The sequence below is a fragment of the Tachysurus vachellii genome, chromosome 17 (genome assembly GCF_030014155.1).
Source record: "Tachysurus vachellii isolate PV-2020 chromosome 17, HZAU_Pvac_v1, whole genome shotgun sequence".
In the NCBI taxonomy this organism is placed as follows: Eukaryota; Metazoa; Chordata; class Actinopteri; order Siluriformes; family Bagridae; genus Tachysurus; species Tachysurus vachellii.
The window spans coordinates 9,810,857-9,834,614 of NC_083476.1; the positions used below are offsets into that span (position 1 = coordinate 9,810,857).

At 37.3% G+C, this 23,758-nt stretch overlaps 1 protein-coding gene across 5 annotated transcripts in view; it reads right to left on the reverse strand.

Annotated features, from left to right (window-relative positions):
* Positions 1–565: 565 nt before the first annotated feature.
* LOC132859653 (prolyl 4-hydroxylase subunit alpha-2-like) overlaps positions 566–23,758 on the reverse strand; it is a 46,081-nt gene continuing 22,888 nt past the window's right edge. For 3 of the 5 annotated variants that reach the window (XM_060890458.1, XM_060890462.1, XM_060890463.1), the window contains 9 exons: positions 17,485–17,661; positions 10,495–10,565; positions 10,249–10,348; positions 6,711–6,764; positions 6,015–6,074; positions 5,880–5,945; positions 5,293–5,361; positions 2,186–2,282; positions 566–1,506 (listed from right to left, as the gene is read on the reverse strand). In XM_060890458.1, coding sequence (XP_060746441.1) covers positions 1,436–1,506; positions 2,186–2,282; positions 5,293–5,361; positions 5,880–5,945; positions 6,015–6,074; positions 6,711–6,764; positions 10,249–10,348; positions 10,495–10,565; positions 17,485–17,661 — 765 coding nt within the window. In that variant the 3' untranslated portion in view covers positions 566–1,435. The remainder of the gene's footprint in view (positions 1,507–2,185; positions 2,283–5,292; positions 5,362–5,879; positions 5,946–6,014; positions 6,075–6,710; positions 6,765–10,248; positions 10,349–10,494; positions 10,566–17,484; positions 17,662–23,758) is intronic. The other 2 variants (XM_060890459.1, XM_060890461.1) reach the window with 2 other exon arrangements.

A 23,758-nucleotide genomic window follows, 5' to 3' on the forward strand; every position in this document is an offset into this window, starting at 1 on the left:
GTTAATGTTGTCAAAATGATTAATAAACTCATTTGCAAGGCTGAAACTATGAGACAATTAAAACAGCTAAAAACTGAATCATTTGACAAAACTTGGCAAACACTCAATCCCACCATCTTTATGACATACGGCAAAGCATATTTTCTAACAGCTCCACCACCATAAAGTATATTTTGAGAAATCATTCTAACCTTTCACCATATCAGTGTATAACAGCTCATCTCTGTATGATAGATGAAGACTCATTTGTCATACATATGTTACATACATATGTCATTGTCAACTGCACACCTGTTTTGTTTGCTCCTTTTTCACTCCTTGACTTTATTTATTGTTTGACTGTTGTACATATCATTTTTTAATAAGTAGTATATTTTTAGTACATCTGTATTTGCTTGAAATGTACTGTAGTGTTATGCTGCTCCAAAAATGTTCCCTTGTGTTAGAGAGAGAGAGAGAGAGAGAGAGAGAGAGAGAGAGAGTGTGAGAAGGAAGGAAGGAAGGAAGAGACAGTGTGCAGAGGGTCTGTGATCATTAACTTCGCAAAAATTAATGTGTAGGCAAGTTTAATGTGGCAATTTTTTTTAATTGAATTTTTATGAGTGAAAAGTGATTTACAGATATCGTGGATTAAATTACAGATATTAACAGTGTTATATTTAAGCATGTGCTCCAAAAAACTCTGGGGTCTTTCTTGGAACAGATGTGTTTTTGAGATATCATGACATCTTATGACACGGCACTCAAGTATACTCCATTCAAGTAATTATGTAACTTCTAAAGGAAAGGAAACTATGACTTTTTTATGGCTTCCATGGGAAAACGGATGAATTCCTTTGCTTTAAACGGTATTCATGATTATACTTCAATATTATGGGTTATTTTGTGTTACATTAAAGTTCAAGGGGGTGAATATGTGTAACACAATGAAAAAGACATTAAAATATCTCTTAAAAAGACAATGACATGTATATACTTGAATAATTCTTCATATATCAGTCTTAATTATAGTAGGTGTGGATATTTTATAACAGACAGAGATGAGATTCCAAAAAAAATGGAAGATTAATAATCGAAGCTATCAGAGAGCTGTAATAAGCCTTTTTAAAGTAATGGCAGTATTTAATTTAAGGCCTTTAAAATTTTGTGCCATTTTGGCTACTCTGTACATTTCACAAAAAGACAAAGTGGAACAATTGAACTCTGTTGTAACAAATGAGCATGCATTGATGAAAAAAAAAGAACAGGGAAAAAAAAACAATCCTTTAAGTGGATGCACTTTACATAGCCCTGATTACCAGCTTGACAGGCTGATTTGTATAAACATGGCTAAGATATTTGGTGCAAGATATTAAATTATTGTGTTTGTGATCAAAGTTCAGGCACTGCAGGAAAAGTGTTTAAATGTTTAAGAAGTAACTCTCAGCAGGCAGAATCAGTCCACTTCTGTGAGGCCACAAGGTCTCCTGAACTCCTGACCTCTCTCATGAAGCCACTTGTTAGACACTGTAAACCAAAGCAGAAAAAAGGTTGCTGTCAAATAGTAACAGTGTTGACAAAACAAAAACTAAAGTCTGGAACACCAGCAGCTACAAATATGCAGCCACAAAATTTATGAATATAATAATTATTAAATTCTAAACATTAACAAATCACAGGGTGACTAAATGTAACCTGTGTGCTTACACTAAATGTAAAGGTAGCTGTTGTAGTGTTACAAAATAGAGAAGTATGGGTCTATATCAAAGCAGTGGGAAACAAAAATGTTCAAATATACAAGTTAATTTGTATAGTGTTTTTAATGATGGACATTGCCACAAGGAACCATTTCAGTAAAACATATTGGCTCTCCCTTTTGTTTTTATACTGTCATAGCTAGTCTTGCCAGAGTCCCTGTTTGCACTTTGACAGAGCAACCAATTGCATACACTTTACAAATGGAGTCTGTTAGATGAGGATATTTAAAATAATGCTTCTCTACTTCAAAATCACTCAAAATGATCATTAATCACATTAATAATAGGCCTAACCCAGATACTCAAAAATGTCACATAGTCATCAGAGAATAATAAATTGGGAAATATTGTACAACACTGATTGAAATGTTGCCATATGAAACAAAACTGCATTGTGTGGAAGCCAGAGACAAACTCCTAAGTAAAATACTGATGTCTACCTCACTCACCCCATTTACTACCGACTAAAACTGGACAGGCTGCATGTCTTGTTCGATAATCTCCCTCTCCACTCCTGAAGAGATTGTACCAAAATACAGCAGTGCCCTAGAATCACAGAAGACAAAATTACTACATAAAAACACTGGCAATATACAGTATGCAGACATAAAATATACAGCCAAAATTATATGCTCACTTGTTCATAGCAACCATATGAGAGCCTCCCCAAATACTTGCCACAAAGTTGGAAATTAACAATTGTCTTTGAATGCTGTAGAAAAAAGCTGTTCTAGCAGGACATCTCTCATGACAGGTGTAAACCTTCATCTCAACCACAATAAACACCTTAATAATTAATTGTAAAATCATTGCCCAAACTCTTGTGCCTCTTTGGGCATAAATCCCTCTAGCCATGTTACAAAGTTTAGTGAGAAGCTTTTGCAAATGGAGCATACTGTTATAGTAGGGGGAAAGGGGAACAACTCCTTGGAACCTTGGAATTGGATGTTCAATGGCCTCCTGTCCACATGCTTTCTGGCATCTAGGGTATTAACCATGCTTTGTGTAATTATCCACTTCTAGAGTTACGGGATCAAAAATTTTACCCAACTTACCTCATAACAGTGATAATGATAGAACAATTCAGAAGGCTCACATAATACTTTTTATTTATCTCATTCTGGCTAGCAAAGATGTTACATGTTACATTTCCATATGACATCAACATACAGTAATCAGCTACACCTGAAAGAGGATACTGAGTCAAAGAATGTTGTTATTTAATTACAGGGGAATTCAGAATGCTTGTTCAGTGTGAGTTCAAAGATGCACAAATTGCTTAAAACAATCTAATATTTTAGTATACAGAAATCTCTCACAGATTGTTAGTAGAATTTCTTCTAATTTCTGCAAATGCTGATCTCCTGGGATCTTCACACACAAATGCTGATCTCCTGGGATCTTCACACACAAATGCTGATCTCCTGGGATCTTCACACACAAATGCTGATCTCCTGGGATCTTCACACACAAATGCTGATCTCCTGGGATCTTCACACACAAATGCTGATCTCCTGGGATCTTCACACACAAATGCTGATCTCCTGGGATCTTCATACAAATGCTGATCTCCTGGGATCTTCCCCCTTAACCCTCCCCCACCCAGGCTCTGACTACAAAAGAAATACTGATTTCACAGGTTTGTATTTTTTTTACTGTTTGCATATATTTACTTGGGTAAATATATTTTATCTATGGCATTAAAGTTTATTTAGCAAATACCAAAATGTGTTAATACAGCAGCTAGCCAGCCAGGAAATCAGATATGCTAAATCTAAGCTAGCACTATTTCATTGACAATTTAATTGACTAGCCAGCTCAAGCTGTTATGCTCTTTCTTCTATCCTCTCAGCTAGCCAGTTTTTTGTTATTTTACAGAAGTACAGTACTGATCAAAATTTTGGACCCATTACTATTTTAAATGTATTTTAAAGAGGTCTCTTATGCTCATCAAGTCTGCATTTGATCAAAAATACAGAACAAACTGTGAAATACTGTTGTGAAATATTATTACAATGGCTTTCTAATTTTCATCAGCCATTACAATCTTCAGTGTCAAACGATCCTTCAGAAATGGATTCTTTGCTTAATAAAAGTTGAAATAATATTTCACAATATTACTGTTTTTCTTTATCTTTGATCAAATAAATCAGGCTTAGATGAGCATAAGATACTTCTTTCAAAAACAAAGAATTGTAATTTGTACAAACTTTTGACTGAACTATTATATATACTAGTTTACAGTTTGTTTTAGCAAGCAGGCTATTTCTAGTATTCTAGGCTAATTAATATGCATCAATTGTAAAATGTTTTTATTCCAAAATTTTTCAATTGTCTACTAATTATTTATATATCTCTGCATTGCATAAGTGTTTTTAATCTTATTTTATACAACTATGCCACGCACACCATCTCAGGTGTGGATACATTTCACCTCAGCCAGTGTTGTCAAAATCTCATTTTTAAAAAACAAAATCTGTATTAGACAGGCATGCATGTTAGCTTATGTCCAAATAAATTTTTCATATTTATGTTTGTATATAATACAGTTTATATAAATTTCCATAATTTTTAAATTCATTTCCATAAATTCCTGGTAAGTTTCCAACTTGGAAAATTTCCAGAAACTTTTCATGGGAACCTCATATGGGGAATTTTGGAAATATTCTGTGTTCAAGCATGATAATGCATCTTGTCACAAAGCAAAACGTGTTCATTTCTCTTCAGGTGTCTTCCCAGTCACCAGATCTGAATCATACAGAACACCTTTGGGCTGTGTTAGAAGGGGCATACAACTACAAGGTGAATTGTTTGATACATGTCAGGATACACCAAAATCTGTTTACAGCATTTTAAATTCATTCCATGAAGAATGGTTAAAAGTGAGGGATGGCCTCTAGACACTATTAGTATAGTGTTTCTAATAAAGTGCTCAGTGAGTGTACATCTCACTGTGTAACACAAATTAGAACACAGAATCTCTGGTATTAATCACCCAATTATTAGTGAACATGAATATTGAAATAGATAATCTTAAAGTAAATAACACTTAATATTTAGTTGCATATCCTCTGTTTCCAATAACTGGATTAAGGCTGTGACCCACTTACATTACCAAACTGTTGCATTCTTCTTTTGTGATGCAGTTCTAGACTTGTATACTGCAGCTTCTTTTAGTTGTTTGTTTTGGGGTTTTCAACCTTCAGTCTAAAACTTCGTTTTAGTTTTGTGGAAAACAGCCAAACAACCTTTAGTATTGTGGAACTGGTAGGTAAGGTGTTGGACTACTGATAGGTTGTGAGTTTGAATCCCAGGATCCAAGCTGCCACTGTTCAGAAGATACTGTGCATCATTGGCAAATGTGTTTAAGTTTAAGTAGTGTTTAAGTTTAATAAACAATTTATATTTGAGCTTGCTGAACATTGCACTGACATATATGTTTAAGTCACAGAGTGCTAAATATTTATCTAGAAAAGTAACTTCTTCCAAACTTAAAATTATTGAGATTGTGAACTAAGTATCTAGGATGCCGAAAGTCATGGCAAATAAATCCTACCTTTCTTGGCCAGATAGCTGCACCAAAATCTGGAAAAACAGTGGCACCACCAGCTTCCACATCACTCATCTGCCATTAGAAATGTAGATGAAAATAAAACTTAGTTTCATCCGTTGTGAAAACTGGACCCTAATAAAACACGAAACTAGAATGATATAAAGTAATTGCTGTGGTCACCACCTGCAAAACTAGTGTACCTGTTGTCACTTTCATTTGCAGTGACAAAACTTTACAATTCATTTACAATAACTTATGCTTCCTAACTGGGCAGATCGACATCCCTGAAGTTTAACTGGCTCATTATTATATTGTGATTATTAAGGTTCCTTTAATATTTTGAGCCACACTGGGGAAAATCCAACTGTCTCAAACACAGACAGCTGGAGAGCCTGTAGAGCAGTATGCTACAGTATAAGATGTTGTTGTTTTTGTTTTTTTGCAGTGACACATAATAATATTTTCAATAAACTTTAACACATGATGCTTATATTGAAAAAGTGCATATTTCTTGGTGAAATGAACTCACTCATTAAATATTCATTACTCAGGGGGGAGTCACCAGAGGAAGTCAGAGTACACATACTTACATAATTTAAAAAAGTAGCCACACGATTTCCTGTGCCTAATGATTTGAAAGCCTCGGTCTCATCTTTCTATGAAGATAAAATTTCATAGTAAAAACAGAGTAAAGACAGCTTGCTTCAGGGCGCACACGTACTTACGTAGTTAAGAAAGGTGGCAAGTCTATTTCCATCAACCTTGAGGTTGCTGTCAAAAGGACGCTGCAACAGACATTTATAATTTTAAACCAAACTGAATTGACCAGCTAAAAGGGATCCCAACTTTGATGTTCTCAACACATGAAAATTATGACAAAATTACAAAACAATGACACAAAGAAAATACTTCGTATGACTGCAATATAGTGGACATATTATATTTGGATTAAATCTTAAACAACTGTGCAATTACAAACTGTGCCTCTTGTAAGAATCTAACTGACATTTGTCCTTCCAAATCCTAGTATTAAAGTATGAATAAGCATTTAATACACCCTTCATCAAGCCTCATCCACTTAAATACATTTGCTACAATGCAAAAGCTTTAAAGGCAAGCATTTCTCTGAAAGATTTTATCTATGAAGCATTTTATTACAAGGACAAATGTTTTTCCATGTTAGATTCATATTAAGGTTACAGATGTAAATGGATTTCAATATAATAATTACTTAATTCAATTTAATTAAGCCATTTAAACTTCATTTACTTTATAAAGCTGTAATGCAATCTTCCATGATGGGTAATCATAATCCGTTTAAGATATTTCAGAATTTCTCAATCCATAAATGGAACTAATGATTTACAGGTATCCTACCTAAGCTTTTGAAACTACCAAGAAAGCCTGCGATATGTGCTTACCCTTGAGAAGTCATAATGTGGCTCATATTGACCTCCAACTCCATAGTTAGCAACCTATATTGGGAAATAAATAATAAATCATAACCGAAAAAGTCACAGTATTTACAAGACGAACAAGTTATTTGCTCCACAAAAGAAGCCAATTTGACCAAAAAAAAAGTCACAAGTAAAAACCATGAACAAAAAACCCTTAAAATGTATTTATTTATCAGGAGCACCAAATTCCTTAATGTTTATCTTGCAGAGGACTTCACCTGGCCACTCAACACCAGCTCAGTAAGAAAGCCCAGCAGCACCTCTACTTCCTACAAAGGCTGAGGAAAGCCCATCTCCCTCCCCCATCCCCCACATTCTAAAGAGCGTCCACTAATGCCCCTTTTCCACCGGAAAGAACCGGGTGCTGGTTCAGAGCGAGCACTGGTGCTGGTTCAAAGTTGGTTCCACTGGCGAACCTTCTAAGAACCGGTTTGCCTTTCCACCGGTTAGAGAGCCATCACAGCGCCGAGTGTGACGTCACTGTATACGTCTCACGTGTGCCGGTAACGTTAGCACAGCAGCGGCAAACAGAAATACATCAACAATGGCGGATGTTGCTTTACTGTTAATGCTCATGGCTTTGCGAACATACATTGGCTTCCAAACGCGGCGAATCCAACGTGTACGTGCAGCTCCATGTAATCTGTATAAACGGAGGTTGTGATGGAGAAAGTACATAACGTTATTTTATCATTAACACAGAGAAAAGTTAGCCTTAGCATGTAGCTACCTACTATCATGTGTGCTGATAATGTATCATATTGCGGTAAAGTAAAAGTGTATTAAACATTAGTATACTTAAGGTACATTATCACATGCGCTAACAGTAGCCCCGCCCCCAGGCGCCATCAGTAGCCCCATCAGTAGCCCACAGCCCCGGACACAAGCGGTTCTTAAGTCTAGACCAGCAACGTTTTGGTGCTACTTAAGAACCACTTTTCCTGGTTCAGAGCCGGTGCTTTGGAGGTCGAAACAGAAAGAACTGGTTCTAAATTAGGCTCTGGCTCCGAACCAGCACTCGAACTGCCTCGGTGGAAAAGGGGCATAAGAGCATCCTGAGCAATTGCATCACTGTCTGGTTTGGGAAATTCACTGTCTCGGATCGCAAGACCCAGCAGCGGATAGTGAGGACAGCTGAGAAGATCGTCGGAATCTCTCTTCTCTCCATCATGGACATTCATAACACACTCTGCATCTGCAAAGCCAACAGCATTGTGGATGACCCCACATACCCCTAACACACACCCTTCACTCTCCTGCCATCTGGAAAAAGGTACTGTAGCCTTTAGGCCCTCACAACCAAACAGGCAATAGTTTTTTTCTCCCTCAAGCCATCAGGCTTCTTAACAAACAGAAATTAATTATACCAAACACACACTCACACCCAACTGTGTGAACTACACTCGACTGTACAAACTCAATTGTTGTTTTTGCACACCACATTACTGTTTTACATACCATATTTTAATACCTCATTTAACTGCTGCTACTAAATAAGTTTACTGTATATATGTTTACAATTCTTGCACAATGTACTTTAAATTATAGTATGCACACTGGCCAGTGCTATTCTTTGTACTTTTTGTATTTTGTCTTTTTGTATTGTCTGTAATTCTATTCATACAAGTATTCGTAAACACGGTATTAGCTTCCACTGTTATGCTGATGATACGCAGCTACAGTATATGTTTCAGCTAAGTAAAATGAGAGACACTAGCTTAATAAGTTTGAAGATCGTGTCAAGAATATAAAGACAGTGAATGTCTACTAACTTACTGGATAAATCTGACAAGACAGGAGTGCATTTACTAGGACCATAGGCAGCAAGAAATTAGCTTTCTGATTACAGATTATTATTGATTATTGACTCCTGTCTCTCATTTGAAGCTCAGATAAATAATAACACATGGGTAGCTTACTTTAATATACAGATTTTTTACAGATACAGAAAGAGTAGATCTGGAGGGTTAATGGACATAAGAGTTTTTGGTGAACTTGGATGTCTGGATGCTGTCGTCTTACCACCCTCACAAGTCAAGTTTGTTGACTGTGAAGTGGTTTGATGCTTTATGTCCCAGGAAGCCCTCATGTCTGTCATCTTCTGGCTCTAGACTTTTAGTTATGCTGTCATAGCTAGTCTTACTGGAGTCCCTGTCTGCACTTTGCACATAATATACATTGTCTTTAACCATCACATGTTTACAATCATACCTAATATCTACCCACCCTTTCTCTGTCAAAATCATGCCAATCCCAATCTCCCAGTGTTCTGAGTTCTTAGTCTTATCAATTCTTTAAGTTGGAGTCTAATCGCCTGGTGTGCACTGGTGTGTGTGGGGATAGGTCTGCATGGACAGCCTGTGACTCATGGAATTGCTGTGTATAGGGCTGCCCAGAGACCGTCACCTCAACTTTGAACTACTGTTGTGAACTTGGAAATTGTGCTGACCTGTTAGTTCCTCAGGAGCTCTTGGTTGCTTAATTCCACTCAACTACAAGATGTTGTAGAAAGGACATTATTTACATTGACAATATTTACTGTGCTGTGTCACCCAATTGAGGATGGGTTCCCTTCTGAGCCTGGTTCCTCTCAAGCTTTCTTCCTCATATCATCTCAGAGTTTTTCCAATGCCACTGTCGCCTCCGGCTTGCTCATTAGGAATAAATGTTAGAGATATAAAGGTAACTTAATTTTAAACATTAAAAATGTTATTCTGTTTCTATACTTATATAAAACTGCTTGTGAGGCATGTGAATTGTAAAAAGAGATATACAATTAAATTTAAAAAGGGTTCTCTTTAGGATCATCATATAACTTAGTTGAAACACTGGTGAAACAACATAAAATTGTAAGAAATAGTTAAGATTATTTGTTTACAGATACTTTAATGTTTACTAAACCAGTTGGAAAAACACCACTTTTAGTGTTAAATGACCTTACACTCAAAAACATTATGTGCTGTGAACTCCATTAACCTTATACATTAGGTTTTGCATTACCTGAATTAATTATTTGTCACATAAATCACTGTCTCAAGGTTTAAAAAGCTCAATAGGCCATTTACCCTGTTTTTGCTTATCTTTCAGTTACAAACATTAGAGGTATGAATAGGGTCCATTGGCTTAGCTAAGATAGATCTGCTGGCTAATTTAAACACTCACATGAGTGTTAGATGCATTATGTTCAGCAAAAATAATGACCAACATTGTAAACATGTTTCAACTATTTAAACAAGCTAATTATTTAAGCTGATCAGAGGTTGTTCTGATTCACAATTATTGACTAATCATTATATCCAGGCTATAGTAAAATGCATATTGTGGCACTGCATTATTAAGGTGTTCAATTCAAATACCGCTATTCATCCCAAACCTAATGTGGACAAAAGTTTTTTTTAAAAATCTTGTCCATGGGCATTTAAGACAGCCATTGTGGTGTTCAGTTCCACAACTAAGTTGCCAAGAAACAATGTAAATCATAGTAAACATCTGTTTGAATTACCTGGAGAAGTTCAGCAGTATCCACTGTTAGACCAGTAATGTCTTCTATTCTCTGATTGACACGTGCAATGACTGGATCTTCATTTCCTTCCAACCATGCACTGAAAATCGTCAAAGAAACAGGAATGTGACTTTAAGCAAACAGCTGCCTACTGTTCTAAAATCTAAAATGCTTCTAAATTATATCACTGTCTGAATTAAATGGCTTTTGTATGAGCTTTTATATATAGATTTACCACTGATTTACCTCTTGGACACCCTGTACTGTGCAGTTGTCAGTACACCTGTTTTTGGATCTCTCACAGTTGCTCTCGCAAGCTAGAATGGCAAATAATCAATCAATCAATCAATCAATCAATCAATAGATAAACTGTTATATAAATCAAATACTGTACATATATAATAATATTACTAGATGTTTCCATTGCAATTTTTTTGCTGCACTTCAAAGAACCATTTTTCAGCCTCTCTGTTTGATTACAATACATTTAAAGAAATTCTGAAACACAAAGATGCCATCAGCAAAATAAGAAAATGAAACATATTTTCATATACAAACTTGCAGTATAAAGAACAGTCCTGTCTTTTAGCTAGTGGAGGAAACGCTCTTCAGATCTTCACAATATTCCGATCTGATTCAAGTCAAAGGTACATAATCATTAAGTATGGCAAACTTACAGCTTGTCCAGTGTGTGTGCTGCAGGAGTAATTCTTCCTCGGTCATTAGTGTTAATTTTACTTGTGATAAGTATATATTAGTTAGCTCTCTGACAGAGAAGTTCTCAGCTTTAAAGTTTGTAACCATCCAACTCCGGCATTAGAGCCCTTACAGCGTGGGGAATGGGTGACGACTCGGCAGCATAGCCGCAAAGCCATAGCTAAGGCTTTTTCATGTAGGAGCTAATGATATATGGCTCTGTCAGTCAGAGATTACAAAGAGTAATTTTGTAAAGGTGTATTAGCAAAGGCAATGTCCGATGCTGTAGTATGCTCTAGCCTTTTCCCAATGCGGCGTGGCAATGTAGCTTACAGCAGGTTATGGTCACTAAGCTGCTTGAAAACAATGTTGGCTTCATAGATATTTGGAACACTTTTGAGGGCAAGGCTGGCCTGTTACAACGGAATGGTGTCCATCCCACTAGGAAGGTGCTGCTCTCATTTCTTGCAGCATAGCACATAGTTAATGAACAGGCCTAATTAATCGGTGACAACCCAGAGCCAGGGCCAGAGAGCACATAATCCGGATAATCTGACCGTCTGCTAGCAGCATTTAGTCATCAAGGTATCACAATATAGAGACTGGGTCTGTTTTCCGAGCTAAATAAAAAACTATAAATACCGAAAATTTGTTTTAGTAACCTTATTAGCATAATTAAATAATAGTGAATGCACAGCCAGCACCTTTGATCTTAAGCTAGGACTAATAAATATAAGATCTCTGACATCTAAAGAACTTAATGTTAATGAAATGATTCAGAAGTTTAATGTTCTTTGTTTAATAGAAACATGCGTTAAACCAAACGAGTTTGTAGCATTAAACAAAGCTTGTCTGCCCGGTTATAGTTATATACATCATCAGAGGTGGGTAGTAACGAGTTACATATACTCCGTTACATTTACTTGAGTAAGTTTTTGAAAAAAATTATACTTCTAGGAGTAGTTTTAAATCACTATACTTTTTACTTTTACTTGAGTAGATTTGTGAAGAAGAAACTGTACTCTTACTCCGCTACATTAGGCTACAATGAGCTCGTTACTTTTCTTTTTACCTCTTTGGTATTCTACGCATCAATTTTAATGTTTTATTTTGACAGATAGAGAAACTTCCGCTAAGGCTCTACCACGTGACTGTGTTTCAAACGTAGTTGTGCAGTCTCGTCACGTTACCATACTCAATCTCAGCGGCGGGACGGGTTAGTTAGCAACACAAACATGTCAGAATCAACCGTCGGCAATGCAGATATGGTTACATATGACAGCGCTCTCAAGTCTTCACCGTGAGACACGCATTTCAGTCAGTTCACACCTTGTATTTCTTACGCTGAGAAGTAAGGGAGAACTTTTTCTGCTATATACTATTGAATTAATGGACGAGGCGCAGGCATACAGTACACAGAGCAGTTTTGTCGAGTTCAGCTGTTTCGAGTTTTTTTTATGTGCTCAACTTTACTCAGCGCCGCAAGAGCGGACAAACAGATGACATCAGACGTGTCGTTTCTTGCAGCGCCGAACACACACACATTTAAAGGGATAGTTCACTCAAAATGAAAATTCTGTCATCATTTACTCACTCTCATGTTGTTACAAACCTTTATAAATTTCTTTGTTCTGATGAACATGAAGGAAGATATTTTGAACAACAAAAACAGCTTTGCAACCAGAAGCTTTAGCTTACCTGAAACTAAGGAAAGTACTAGAGGCTTCCTGAAATTAATTAAAGGAGTAGAGATGTATTTCATTATTATTGCCCTTTCATCAAGGCATCAAATGTGCAACAATCACAACACAAAAGAAATGAAATGTGTGTGTTTCCTTCTGTTGTTCTGTCACTGGAGACACACACACACACAGTTTATGAGAATTTATGGGCTGCCTCATTCTAGTTCTGCCTGGTAAAAAAGTATAAAGGTTTGTAAATTTGTGTTACTTGTGCATATTTATTTTTTATTTATTATTATTTTATTTATTAACTACTTGAATTTAGGGGGCACGGTGGCTTAGTGGTTAGCACGTTCGCCTCACACCTGCAGGGTTGGGGGTTCGATTCCCGCCTCCGCCTTGTGTGTGTGGAGTTTGCATGTTCTCCCCGTGCCTCGGGGGTTTCCTCCGGGTACTCCGGTTTCCTCCCCGGTCCAAAGACATGCATGGTAGGTTGATTGGCATCTCTGGAAAATTGTCCGTAGTGTGTGATTGCGTGAGTGAATGAGAGTGTGTGTGTGTGCTCTGCGATGGGTTGGCACTCCGTCCAGGGTGTATCCTGCCTTGATGCCCGATGACGCCTGAGATAGGCACAGGCTCCCCGTGACCCGAGGTAGTTCGGATAAGTGGTAGAAGATGAATGAATGAATGAAGTACTTGAATTTACCTGAATTATTTTAATTTAAGCTATTTTGTAATTAATTAATTTTAATTTATTTTATTGATTGGATGAGCCATAATTTCCCTAAAGATTATTTTGTATTTTTGTCTGTTTGTTTGATTGTTGTCGTGTTAAAAAATAAATCAGAGGTTACTCAACAGTTACTCAGTACTTGAGTAGTTTTTTCACCAAGTACTTTTTTACTCTTATTCAAGTAATTATTTGGATGTCTACTTTTTACTTTTACTTGAGTCATATTATTCTGAAGTAACAGTACTTTTACTTGAGTACAATTTTTGGCTACTCTACCCACCTCTGTACATCAGCCATGCCTAACAGGCAGGGGAGGAGGTGTCGCAGTTATTCATGATGATCAGCTTGATGTCAAGAAAGAATCGAGACATGTGTTCAACTCATTCAAAGTTCTTCATTTTAACAAAACATATGTATCCACAAAAATAAGTCTACTGAGTCAGTTCCCCTAATTGTTATTTACAGACCTCCTGGACCATATTCTGAATTCCTCTGTAAATTTGCAGAATGAATTTCAAACCTAGCTGTTTCTTTAGACAAAGTATTACCCTTGGATTAAATATAGAAACTATTGTCACAGAGCCTCAATCATAAGCTCTCTCAGACCATTCTCTCATTTCGTTTAAAATGCTCTTCGGACATGATCTTTGCAATTTGCCAGGTCACCATGTTAAACGTACATTTATGTCTGCTGATGCAGAGAGATTTACTAATAGTCTCATAGAATTAACAATCCATGAGTAGATCGCATCTGACCCCACAGAATTTGATCAGGCAACTGACTATTTAGAGTCAGTATTTCTCTACACCTGAGATATTGTAACTAATTTAATTAAGGAAAGTAATTAAAGAGAAAAAAATCTTGCACCCCAGTACAATGACAACACCCGAACTTCAAAACAATCAGCTAGGAATTTAGAACGTAAATGGCGTCAAACTAAATATTTAGTATTTCTATTAGCATGGAAGGAAAGCATTGTGGCTACACAATAGCCAATCAGCAAATAGCACTATTGTATATGGGTAAGATTTAACACAACAACCAATGAAAAAAAAGATTAATAAGAGATGGTATTAATGGTCGGTTTGAACAAAACCTTAACACGAAACAGCTTGTCTCTGGACAGGACATTGTCCTCAATCATGACCCTAAAAATAACTGGGCTTGAGCCGAACTGTTTTAAAACAACATTACAAACTAGAACGTACATTTCCTGAAGAAAATGTGAATGGTGCTTGCACGTGGCAAGTTCCCCTCATCGTGCTGAGTGTTTTGATATGTCACATGTCCATGTTGTGCTAAATTTTGATTTTCACTTGACATCATGTGACGTGACCAGAATACACGTGAGGCAGTTCCCCTCATTGTGCTGAGTGTTTTGATATGTCACATGTCCATGTTGTGCAAATTTTTTATTTTCACGTGAAATCACGTGACGTTACGTGACTTCAACAAATTACACGTGAGGAAGTTCCCCTCATTGTTCAGAGTGTTTTGATACGTCACATGTCCATGTTGTAAAAAGTTTTTTGATCTTGCATATATTGAGGGCGGGGCTGCGGCACAACCGGAAAGCCAGTCAGTACACCAATTTAAAAGTTTGTTCAGAGTAGCACCTTAAAGGAGCTGGCCGAGTTTAGTGTAGATAGTTCAAAAGCTTGCCGAGTTATAAACCTCCAAAGTTTATAATGGGAGTCTATGAGAAAAAAGGCCATTTTGAGACCCGGTACCAGAAGTACCGGTACTTGGATCGCTTATAAAAGTCATAGCACACCTCTCCTCAATGAGCCGGTCGATTTGGGTCTAGGACATTCATGGGTCTAGGACAAAAGCTGCAGGACAAGTTACGCGCCGAAGTTTTGTCCGGAAGATTATGCACAATAGTAAGAATGTTGCTTTGCAAGCACCAGTAATGATAAAGGAGTCCAAAAAGGCAACAAACACTTACAATAAACAATACCACACATACATTAATAAATGGAAATTGAACAAATACTTTGTATTTGGTTAAAATGTGGTCAGTGATCCTGGTGAAACACTTTTTTGGGGGGTTGGGGGGTGGGGGTTGCTGGGGGTTGGCAATGTCACTCTTGCCTGTCTTCAAAACTTGAGAGCCCTGCATCATGTGCAGCAGTAAGACCTTGATGTGATTTATTGATACCGGTCTCTCATTTGAAGCTCACATAAATAATATCACAAAGGTAGCCTTCTTTCATCTCAGAAATATTGCTAAGATAAGAAATATGATGTCACTACATGATGCAGAAACACTAGGCCATGCATTTGTTACCTCTAGATTGGTAACATTATTGTAATGCTTTACTGTTTTGAAGTTACAGTAAGAGCTCCAGTTAGTCAAAAACACAACAGCCTAACTAGGGTATTTAAAACTAAGAGTCCTAACTAGAACCAGAAGATATGAACATATTATCCCTATCTTATCCACATATCAAATTTTGCATTGATTATAAAATACTATTACTAACCTATAAAGCACTTAATGGTCACGCTTTTTTAATGATCTGTCATGCATACTTCGAGCAAAAGGTGCAGGCTATTTGGTAGTACCTCAAGTACAAAGAACTACAGCAGGAAGCAGAGCTTTTTATTACAGACCCCAAAGCTTTGGAACAGCCTTCCTATTAGTGTTCAGGACCTAGACACAGTCTCAGTGTTTAAGTCCAGGCTGAAAACACGTTTGTTTAGTCTAGCTTTTCATAAACAGCTTTTCTTAGTTAAAGGAACAGATCTCGAGGTTTCATTGGCATAGAGTGTTTGAGCCCAGAAAGCACTCAGGTCTGTGTCACCTGGCTCTAGCCTTTTAGTTACGGTTTCATAGCTTGTCTTGCTGGAGTCTCTATCTACACTTTGCACATAATGTACATTGTCCATTACCTGATTTCAATCATACCTAACAATTTTCTCATCTATCTATCTATCTATCTATCTATCTATCTATCTATCTATCTATCTATCTATCTATCTATCTATCTATCTATCTATCTATCTATCTATCTATCTATCTATCTATCTATCTATCTATCTATCTATCTATCTATCTATCTATCCATCCCTCTCTCTGTTGAGCTATATATGCCTCTCCCAGTTCCTAGTTTGATCGTCTACTCTTACGGACCTACTTTGTCAATCTTGACGTTCTACCCCTGGTTGGAGTCTCGTCGCCCGATGTCACCCTGCTGGGAATTGATCTGCATGGTCAGCCAGTGTCTCATGGGATTGTTGTGGATGGGGCCACCCAGAGACTGTCATTTTTTGAACCATTGTTGTGTCAGTCATCTGTATGGTCTGGCAATAATTTGAAGACTTTGGCAGGAAGTGTTGGGTCCATGGTGAACTCAGAGTTTGCGCAGACCCATAGTTCCTCAGAGGCTCTCGGTTGCACTATTATAAATTCTTGTAGAAAGAATTATTCAGTGTCACCCAAATGAGGATGGGTTTTTCTTTGCCACCTTCAGCCTCGAGCTTGCTCATTAGGGATAGTGATAGATATATTACTTTAAATTTTAAAAGAATATAAAATTAATTTTAAACTTTAAATGTATGTATTCATTTATTTATTTTTATTCTTATTTTTATTTATTTTTATTTTTTCTTCTGTTTCTATACTTCTGTAAAGCTGCTTTGAGACAATGTAAATTGTTAAAAATGCCATGCAAATAAACTGAATTGAATGGAACTTAAAGAAAACTGGAAAATGGGAATAAGGGAATTGCCTGGTAAGTTTTTCCAAGTATCAAACAGAACCTGCTCTAATTCTCCTGGGCACAATCACCATTTGTTTCTTGTTCCTATACCAAACAACTGTCAGTATGTTATCTAGAATTAGTGGTCCATTATTTAAAATGTTAGTTTCTTTCATTACATTTAAATATTTCTCTGTTACATTGCATTTTTCTGGATAATGAATCTGTTTAGGCATAGGGCACCTAAGATTCTCCATGGTATTCTAGGTTAAATAAAACTCTGACATGTACAACCAATTACATAAATAATTCTACACTCATCTTATTTTGTGCCTACATTGTTGTTTATATTATATATGTATTGTATAGTTTGGTTAACAAGAATTGCAGTTACTATGTGCTTTAGGGTTGGGCACTTACCCTAGGTTTGGCAAGCTCTTTGATCTTCTCAATCTCTTCATCAGAAAGGATATCCAGATAGCGAACAATGTGTGGACTGTCCCACTCATCCTCCTCCTTAATGGGCTTGAGCAGAAGACGTGGGTTTCTGTTCCCATCCATATAGCGACAGAACAACCTGCTACTTCTCTGAGGAGTCTGTGGCAGAAAAAAACAACCGTATTAACAATGTAGCTGCTCATTTGGATTATTTACACTTATTTGGATTTTAGGATCCTAATGGCCTGTGATTAACCTCTTATCCTGACTTTACTATATTACCTGCAGTTGTAAATTGTTTTCTGTTGGACCTTTTTCTGTTTTCAGCATTTACTTTTTAGCAGCTACATTGTTAATACGGTTGTTTTTTTCTTATTTGTTACATTCCTTTGGTGATTGCAGATTTGCTGCCACAACAAGCCTGTTGTATTGTGGATTAGCAAGAAAGCACATGGTTGCAATATGGGGCAGCAGAAATATGATGAGTCGATGAGTATGGCTGCAAGTGCTAACCATGCAGTAGAAGCAGGGGTGGTTTAAAAGGGTGCAGCAGACACATTCAAGTTTCTCTGAGTTTTCACACTTTTGCTTGCTCCACTGCAAACAGATCAAACTGTTCTCAACTGATCAGCCATTAACTTTGATATTTCATGCTATATGGCAAAGACTGCCACATACATAAAACCTTCTCTGAAAAGATTTTAGGTAAATGTGTGTTTTTTAGGCTGAATAATCTTTTAAAAAGCCAATGCTAAGGTAAGACCACTGTGCTCAATAGAGATGAAGGAATAATTCCCCTCACATCTTCACTCAGGTTTTCTGGCTGCTTTATGTCCCAGAAAGCCCTTATGTCAACATCACATTATGAACTGCTTTTATGGAAATTTATGGAACTGCTAGAGACAGAACCACTTGGAGACTATGCGCCGGCTTTGAACTGCTGTTGTGACAGTTGGTTTACCACTCAGGTCTCCATCATTGTACATATGATGGCTTCAGCAGGAAGGAATTATTGTTAAATATATAATAAATTCAGAAGTCATGGTGATTTCCAAGTCCCTCAAACGCTTGTGGTTACACACCTCCACTTGACTATATGCGGTTGTAAAATGGACATTATATATAAGCACACTCTCCCAAATGTGGATGGGTTCTGTTTTGGGCCTGGTTCGTCCGGAGGTTTCTTCCTCATTTTGTCTTGAGGAGTTTTTCCTCGCCACCATTGCTTCAGGCTTGCTCATTAAGGATAAATATAAATTTATTTATATTGTTATTTTTATTCTGATATTTTTATTTAGATAGTTCTGTAAAGCTGCTTTGAGACAAAATCCATTGTTAAAAAGACTGAGATTGAGTCAAATCTTTCATTCCTATATTTGAGACAGCCTATTTTTGTCTTTCACTCATTATATATAGCTGTGTGAGCCTTCCTTTTAAAGTTTTGCAAACAAATTGCCTGGATTAATTAATTAATGCATGATTCATCAAACTATGCAAACAAAGAAAATCAGCATTTTCAAAACCTTTGTAAATCTGGTAGGGTAAAAAGCAGGGTAGCAGTTCCACCTCACAACATACAGAACTTAAAGGACTGCTTCTAATGTCTTTGTGCTAAATACCATAGGGCACATTCAGAGTGAATTTATAGCATCCATGCCTATAGGCAGGTGTTTGTAGATTTACATGCTTAACAATGTTTCGGCTCATTAATGCATTTGAGTTACCGTAATTTCCGGACTGTTGAGCGCACCTGAATATAAGCCGCACTCAGTGAATTTTTAAAAAATTATTATTTTGAACATAAATAAGCCGCACATATCTATAAGCCGCAGGTGCCTCCAGGTACATTAAAACAAATTAACTTTATTTGAGACTTTTAATTGAAGAATAGGGGGTTAGAGTGAACGCTGGCGCGTCTTGGCTGCCGCTGCTCTCCCCGATAACAATAATTATTAACATCATATACACTGCGTAGACTACAATGAGGATCTATTGTTTATGGCTTGTACTTGCCTGGACTGTACTACCTCTTGTACAGTCCGCAGTACTGTTTCAATACTCTGCTGCTGAACTTGTGAGTTTCCGTCCGTGTTTGTATGATTCAACACCTCCTGCACTGCTTGCTCATCCGGAAATCTGCCAAGATGGAAATACATTCATTGTGCTTCTCGGCGGAACTTCTGGTATAATAAATCCAGTGATATAAAGTCACTATGGTCAGCTGTTCGACGCCCACCAAGGAACGCCGGTCGCCGCGCCGGTCAGCGTGTGCTGGCAAACCTGGCTAACTCGGCTAACTCCAGACCAAGCAACAACAACACTGTCAGTTTCGGTCTTCTTAACATCCGCTCACTTACGAGTAAGGGGCATCTTGTGCAGGATTTTCTTGCAAATCGCAAGATTGATTTTCTCTTTTTAACCGAAACATGGCAGCAACAAAATGAGTATTGCGCTCAATGATGCCATTCCGCCAGGGTTTGTTTACATCATTCAACCACGTGACTCTGGTCGAGGAGGCGGTCTGGCGATAATCTACCTTGAGAAGTGGAGACTGATGTCTTTGAATGTTTCTGCCTCCCACTCATTTGAGGCTGCTGTTTGTCAGCTCTCTGGATCTACTCCAACTATTATCAGTACTGTATATCGACCACCAAAGTTCAACAAGGATTTTATCCCTGACTTTGCTGCTTTTTTGAATCAAATAACTACACTCTCACCAAATATAATTCTTGTGGGGGATTTCAATATTCACATGGATGATGTTCACAACAATCTTAACTAAAGAATTTACATCTTGTCTGGATAGCTTCGGACTGCAGCAGCATGTGAATTTTCCCACGCATTCTAAAGGACATACTTTGGATTTAATTTGTTGTTCAGGTGTCTCTCCAGACAACCTTAATGCAGACTTTTTTCCATGTACTGATCATCTGTTACTGTCTTTTAATGTTAATCTTCCACTTTTCAAATCGAAATCTGTACGCATGATATCATTTCGAAAAATCAAGGACATTAATTTGGGCAGCTTGTCTTTAAGCATTGCAAGTCTTCCTAGGGCTGACAGCTGTTCCACTCCAGATAACTTGGTCTCTCATTATAATAATAGTCTCCATAATTTGCTTAATATTTTTGCCCCACTTAAGACTAGGACTGTTTCATTTGCTGTTACTGCACCCTGGTTCACTCCTTTTCTCAGGCAATTAAAAGCAAAAGGACGACGGCTTGAGAGACTTTTTAGAAGAACTGGCCTTACTGTGCACAAGGAAATATATTCAGAACATATGTCTTACTATAAAGAAACTATTGCCAAAGCTAAATCTACATACTATTCTGGCTTAATTGGGTCTAATGAAGGGAATTCAAGGGTTCTTTTTTATTTATTGAAAAATTTTACAACACCCCCGACTCACTTCCCTCTCATTTGTATTCATCTGATTTTTGCAATACTTTAGCTTCATTCTTTACTTCAAAAATTGAAGACATTCATCATCAACTTATGGCCACTCCTGTTTCTACTCCATGTGTCTCAGTTTTACCTGTTCCTACACAACTGTTCTCTGAGTTTATTCTACCCTCAATTGATGACATCTTAAAACTTATTCATCAATCTAAATCTTCAACTTGTGTTCTTGATCCTATACCAACTGTCCTTGTTAAGGCTACTGCTTCCTCTCTGTCCCCTTTTATCATGGGTATTATTTATTCTTCCCTTACCACTGGAGTTGTTCCTTCTTTTTTCAAAACAGCTGCTGTAACTCCAATTCTAAAGAAACCAGGATTGGATACCAACAACCTTAATAATTTTCGTCCTATTTCTAATCTTCCTTTTATTTCTAAAATTTTGGAAAAAGTTGTTGCTGCTCAACTTCATATCCATTTGTCTGGCAATAATCTATATGAACAATTCCAATCTGGTTTTCGCCCATTTCATAGCACTGAAACGGCTCTATTGAAAATTACAAATGATTTGCTTATAGCAGCTGATTCTGGCTTATTATCCATCCTCCTACTCCTTCATCTGAGTGCAGCTTTTGATACAATTTCCCACAATATTCTTTTAGACAGGTTTTCCACTATTGGCATCACCAACACACCTCTGAAATGGTTTCATTCATATCTCTCTGATCGCACACAGTTCGTTCAACTAAAATCATTCACCTCTTCGACAGTTTCCGTTACCTCTGGTGTACCCCAGGGCTCTGTCCTGGGCCCTTTGCTATTTATTACTTACCTTTTACCCCTTGGACATATTTTTCATAAGCATCAGGTCAAGTTTCATTGTTATGCTGATGACACCCAGCTGTACCTTTCCACAAAACCACATTCCAATCTCCCTCCATCTGCTCTTACTGATTGACTCATTGACATAAAATCATGGTTTTCAGCAAATTTTCTTAAACTAAATAGTAATAAAACAGAATTTCTCATTATAGGCACAAAATCTGTGCTTAACAAATTCTCAAATTTTCTTATTTCCATTGATGAATCTCTCATAGCTCCCTCATCTCAGGTTAAGAGTCTTGGTGTCATCTTTGATAGTACCCTTTCTTTCACCTCTCATGTAAATAATGTTACTCGGGCTGCATACTTTCACCTTTGAAATATCAATAGGCTTCGCTCCTTTCTCACGACCCAATCAACCACCACTCTTGTTCACAGTCTAGTAACCTCCTGGCTTGACTACTGTAATTCCCTTCTTATTGGGCTTCCTCACAAAACCCTTCATAAGCTGCAACTTGTTCAAAATTCTTCTGCCCGCATTATTACTCGTACTTCCTCTATCCATCATATTACACCTGTTCTGGAACAGCTTCACTGGCTTCCCATTATTTTTCGTATTAAGTATAAAATTCTTCTTCTAACATTTAAAGCTATCCACAATCTTGCACCTTCATATCTTCTTGATCTTCTTCATACTCCAAAACAAACCTCGTACTCTTAGATCTTCTTTTTCCACTCATTTCAGTGTTCCCTCTGTCTGTCTTGTAACTATGGGGAATAGAGCTTTCAGTTACTCTGCACCTCAGCTCTGGAACTCACTTCCATCTGAACTCCGTAATATTGATTCTCTTTCATTATTTAAATCTCAGCTTAAAACTCATCTGTTTAGTTTAGCTTATTCTACACCATAATTTGTACTGCTGTTCTAATTTGTATCGCAATGTAGCTATTCGATTTTGATGGTCTTTGTTGTTTTTTGTACGTGACCTTGAGTGTTCAGAAAGGCGCCTTTAAATAAAATGTATTATTATTATTATTATTATTATTATTATTGCACAGGCTTTAAAGAAACATGGCTTGTAACAAAAATAAATAGACTTTAACAAAACACGGCTTGTAACAAAAAATAAAAAATTAGCAGTAAACAGTAGCCTACCAAGAAAGTCCAAGTCTATCTTCCTCCTCCTGTGCACTGAAACCACTGAAGTCATCTCCTTCGGTGTCGGAGTTAAAAGATAGGGTCTCCGATGTTTAAGAAATGCTTCAGAAAACTGAGTAGGACCCGTGTTAATATAGGATCAGCTTTCCAGCGCTGGAGAGAACTGAAGGAGCGGGAAGTTGGCCGCATATTCAGAGATTCGAGTTTCCCGAGTCAATAACTCCTGAGCTAAACGCTGTTACTACACAAATAACACCTCTTTTCTATCGTAGTAATGTAGAGAGGCAGCTACAACCGCGTTTTCCTAGTTACAGCGTTTAGCTCAGGAGTTATTGACTCGGGAAACTCCAATCTCTGAATATGCGGCCAACTTCCTGCTCCTTTAGTTCTCTCCAGCGCTGGAAAGCTGATCCTATATTAACACGGGTCCTACTTCTTGCCTTACCGTAAGCCTTTCTTCGCTTTCTTTCTTTGTTTTTATCCTCCATGTCAATGTTAAAACCGCTTCCTGCTAATGTCACACATGCGCACTGAACACTCTCTCCGCCGCATATTGAAAAGACCCGCCCCTTTCTGCTCATTGGCTACATGTTTGTTTTGATTTTTGTTTTGATTTTTAGTTTGTGGTCCCGACTTTTCTGAAAGCATTTCTCAAACATCGGAGAATCTACCTTTAACCCGTTAAGCAATTTCATTGGTCTAATGAACGCTTCATGCTGTAAAAAAACTGAGCACGTCACAGAATGTGTTTTTTTGAAAAAAAAAAATTTTGAAAGCTGGAAAAATATTTTATATTTTAGCCATATGTTAGCCGCGTCATTGTTTAAGCCGCAAGGTTCAAAGCATGGGAAAAAATTGCGGCTTGTAGTCCGGAAA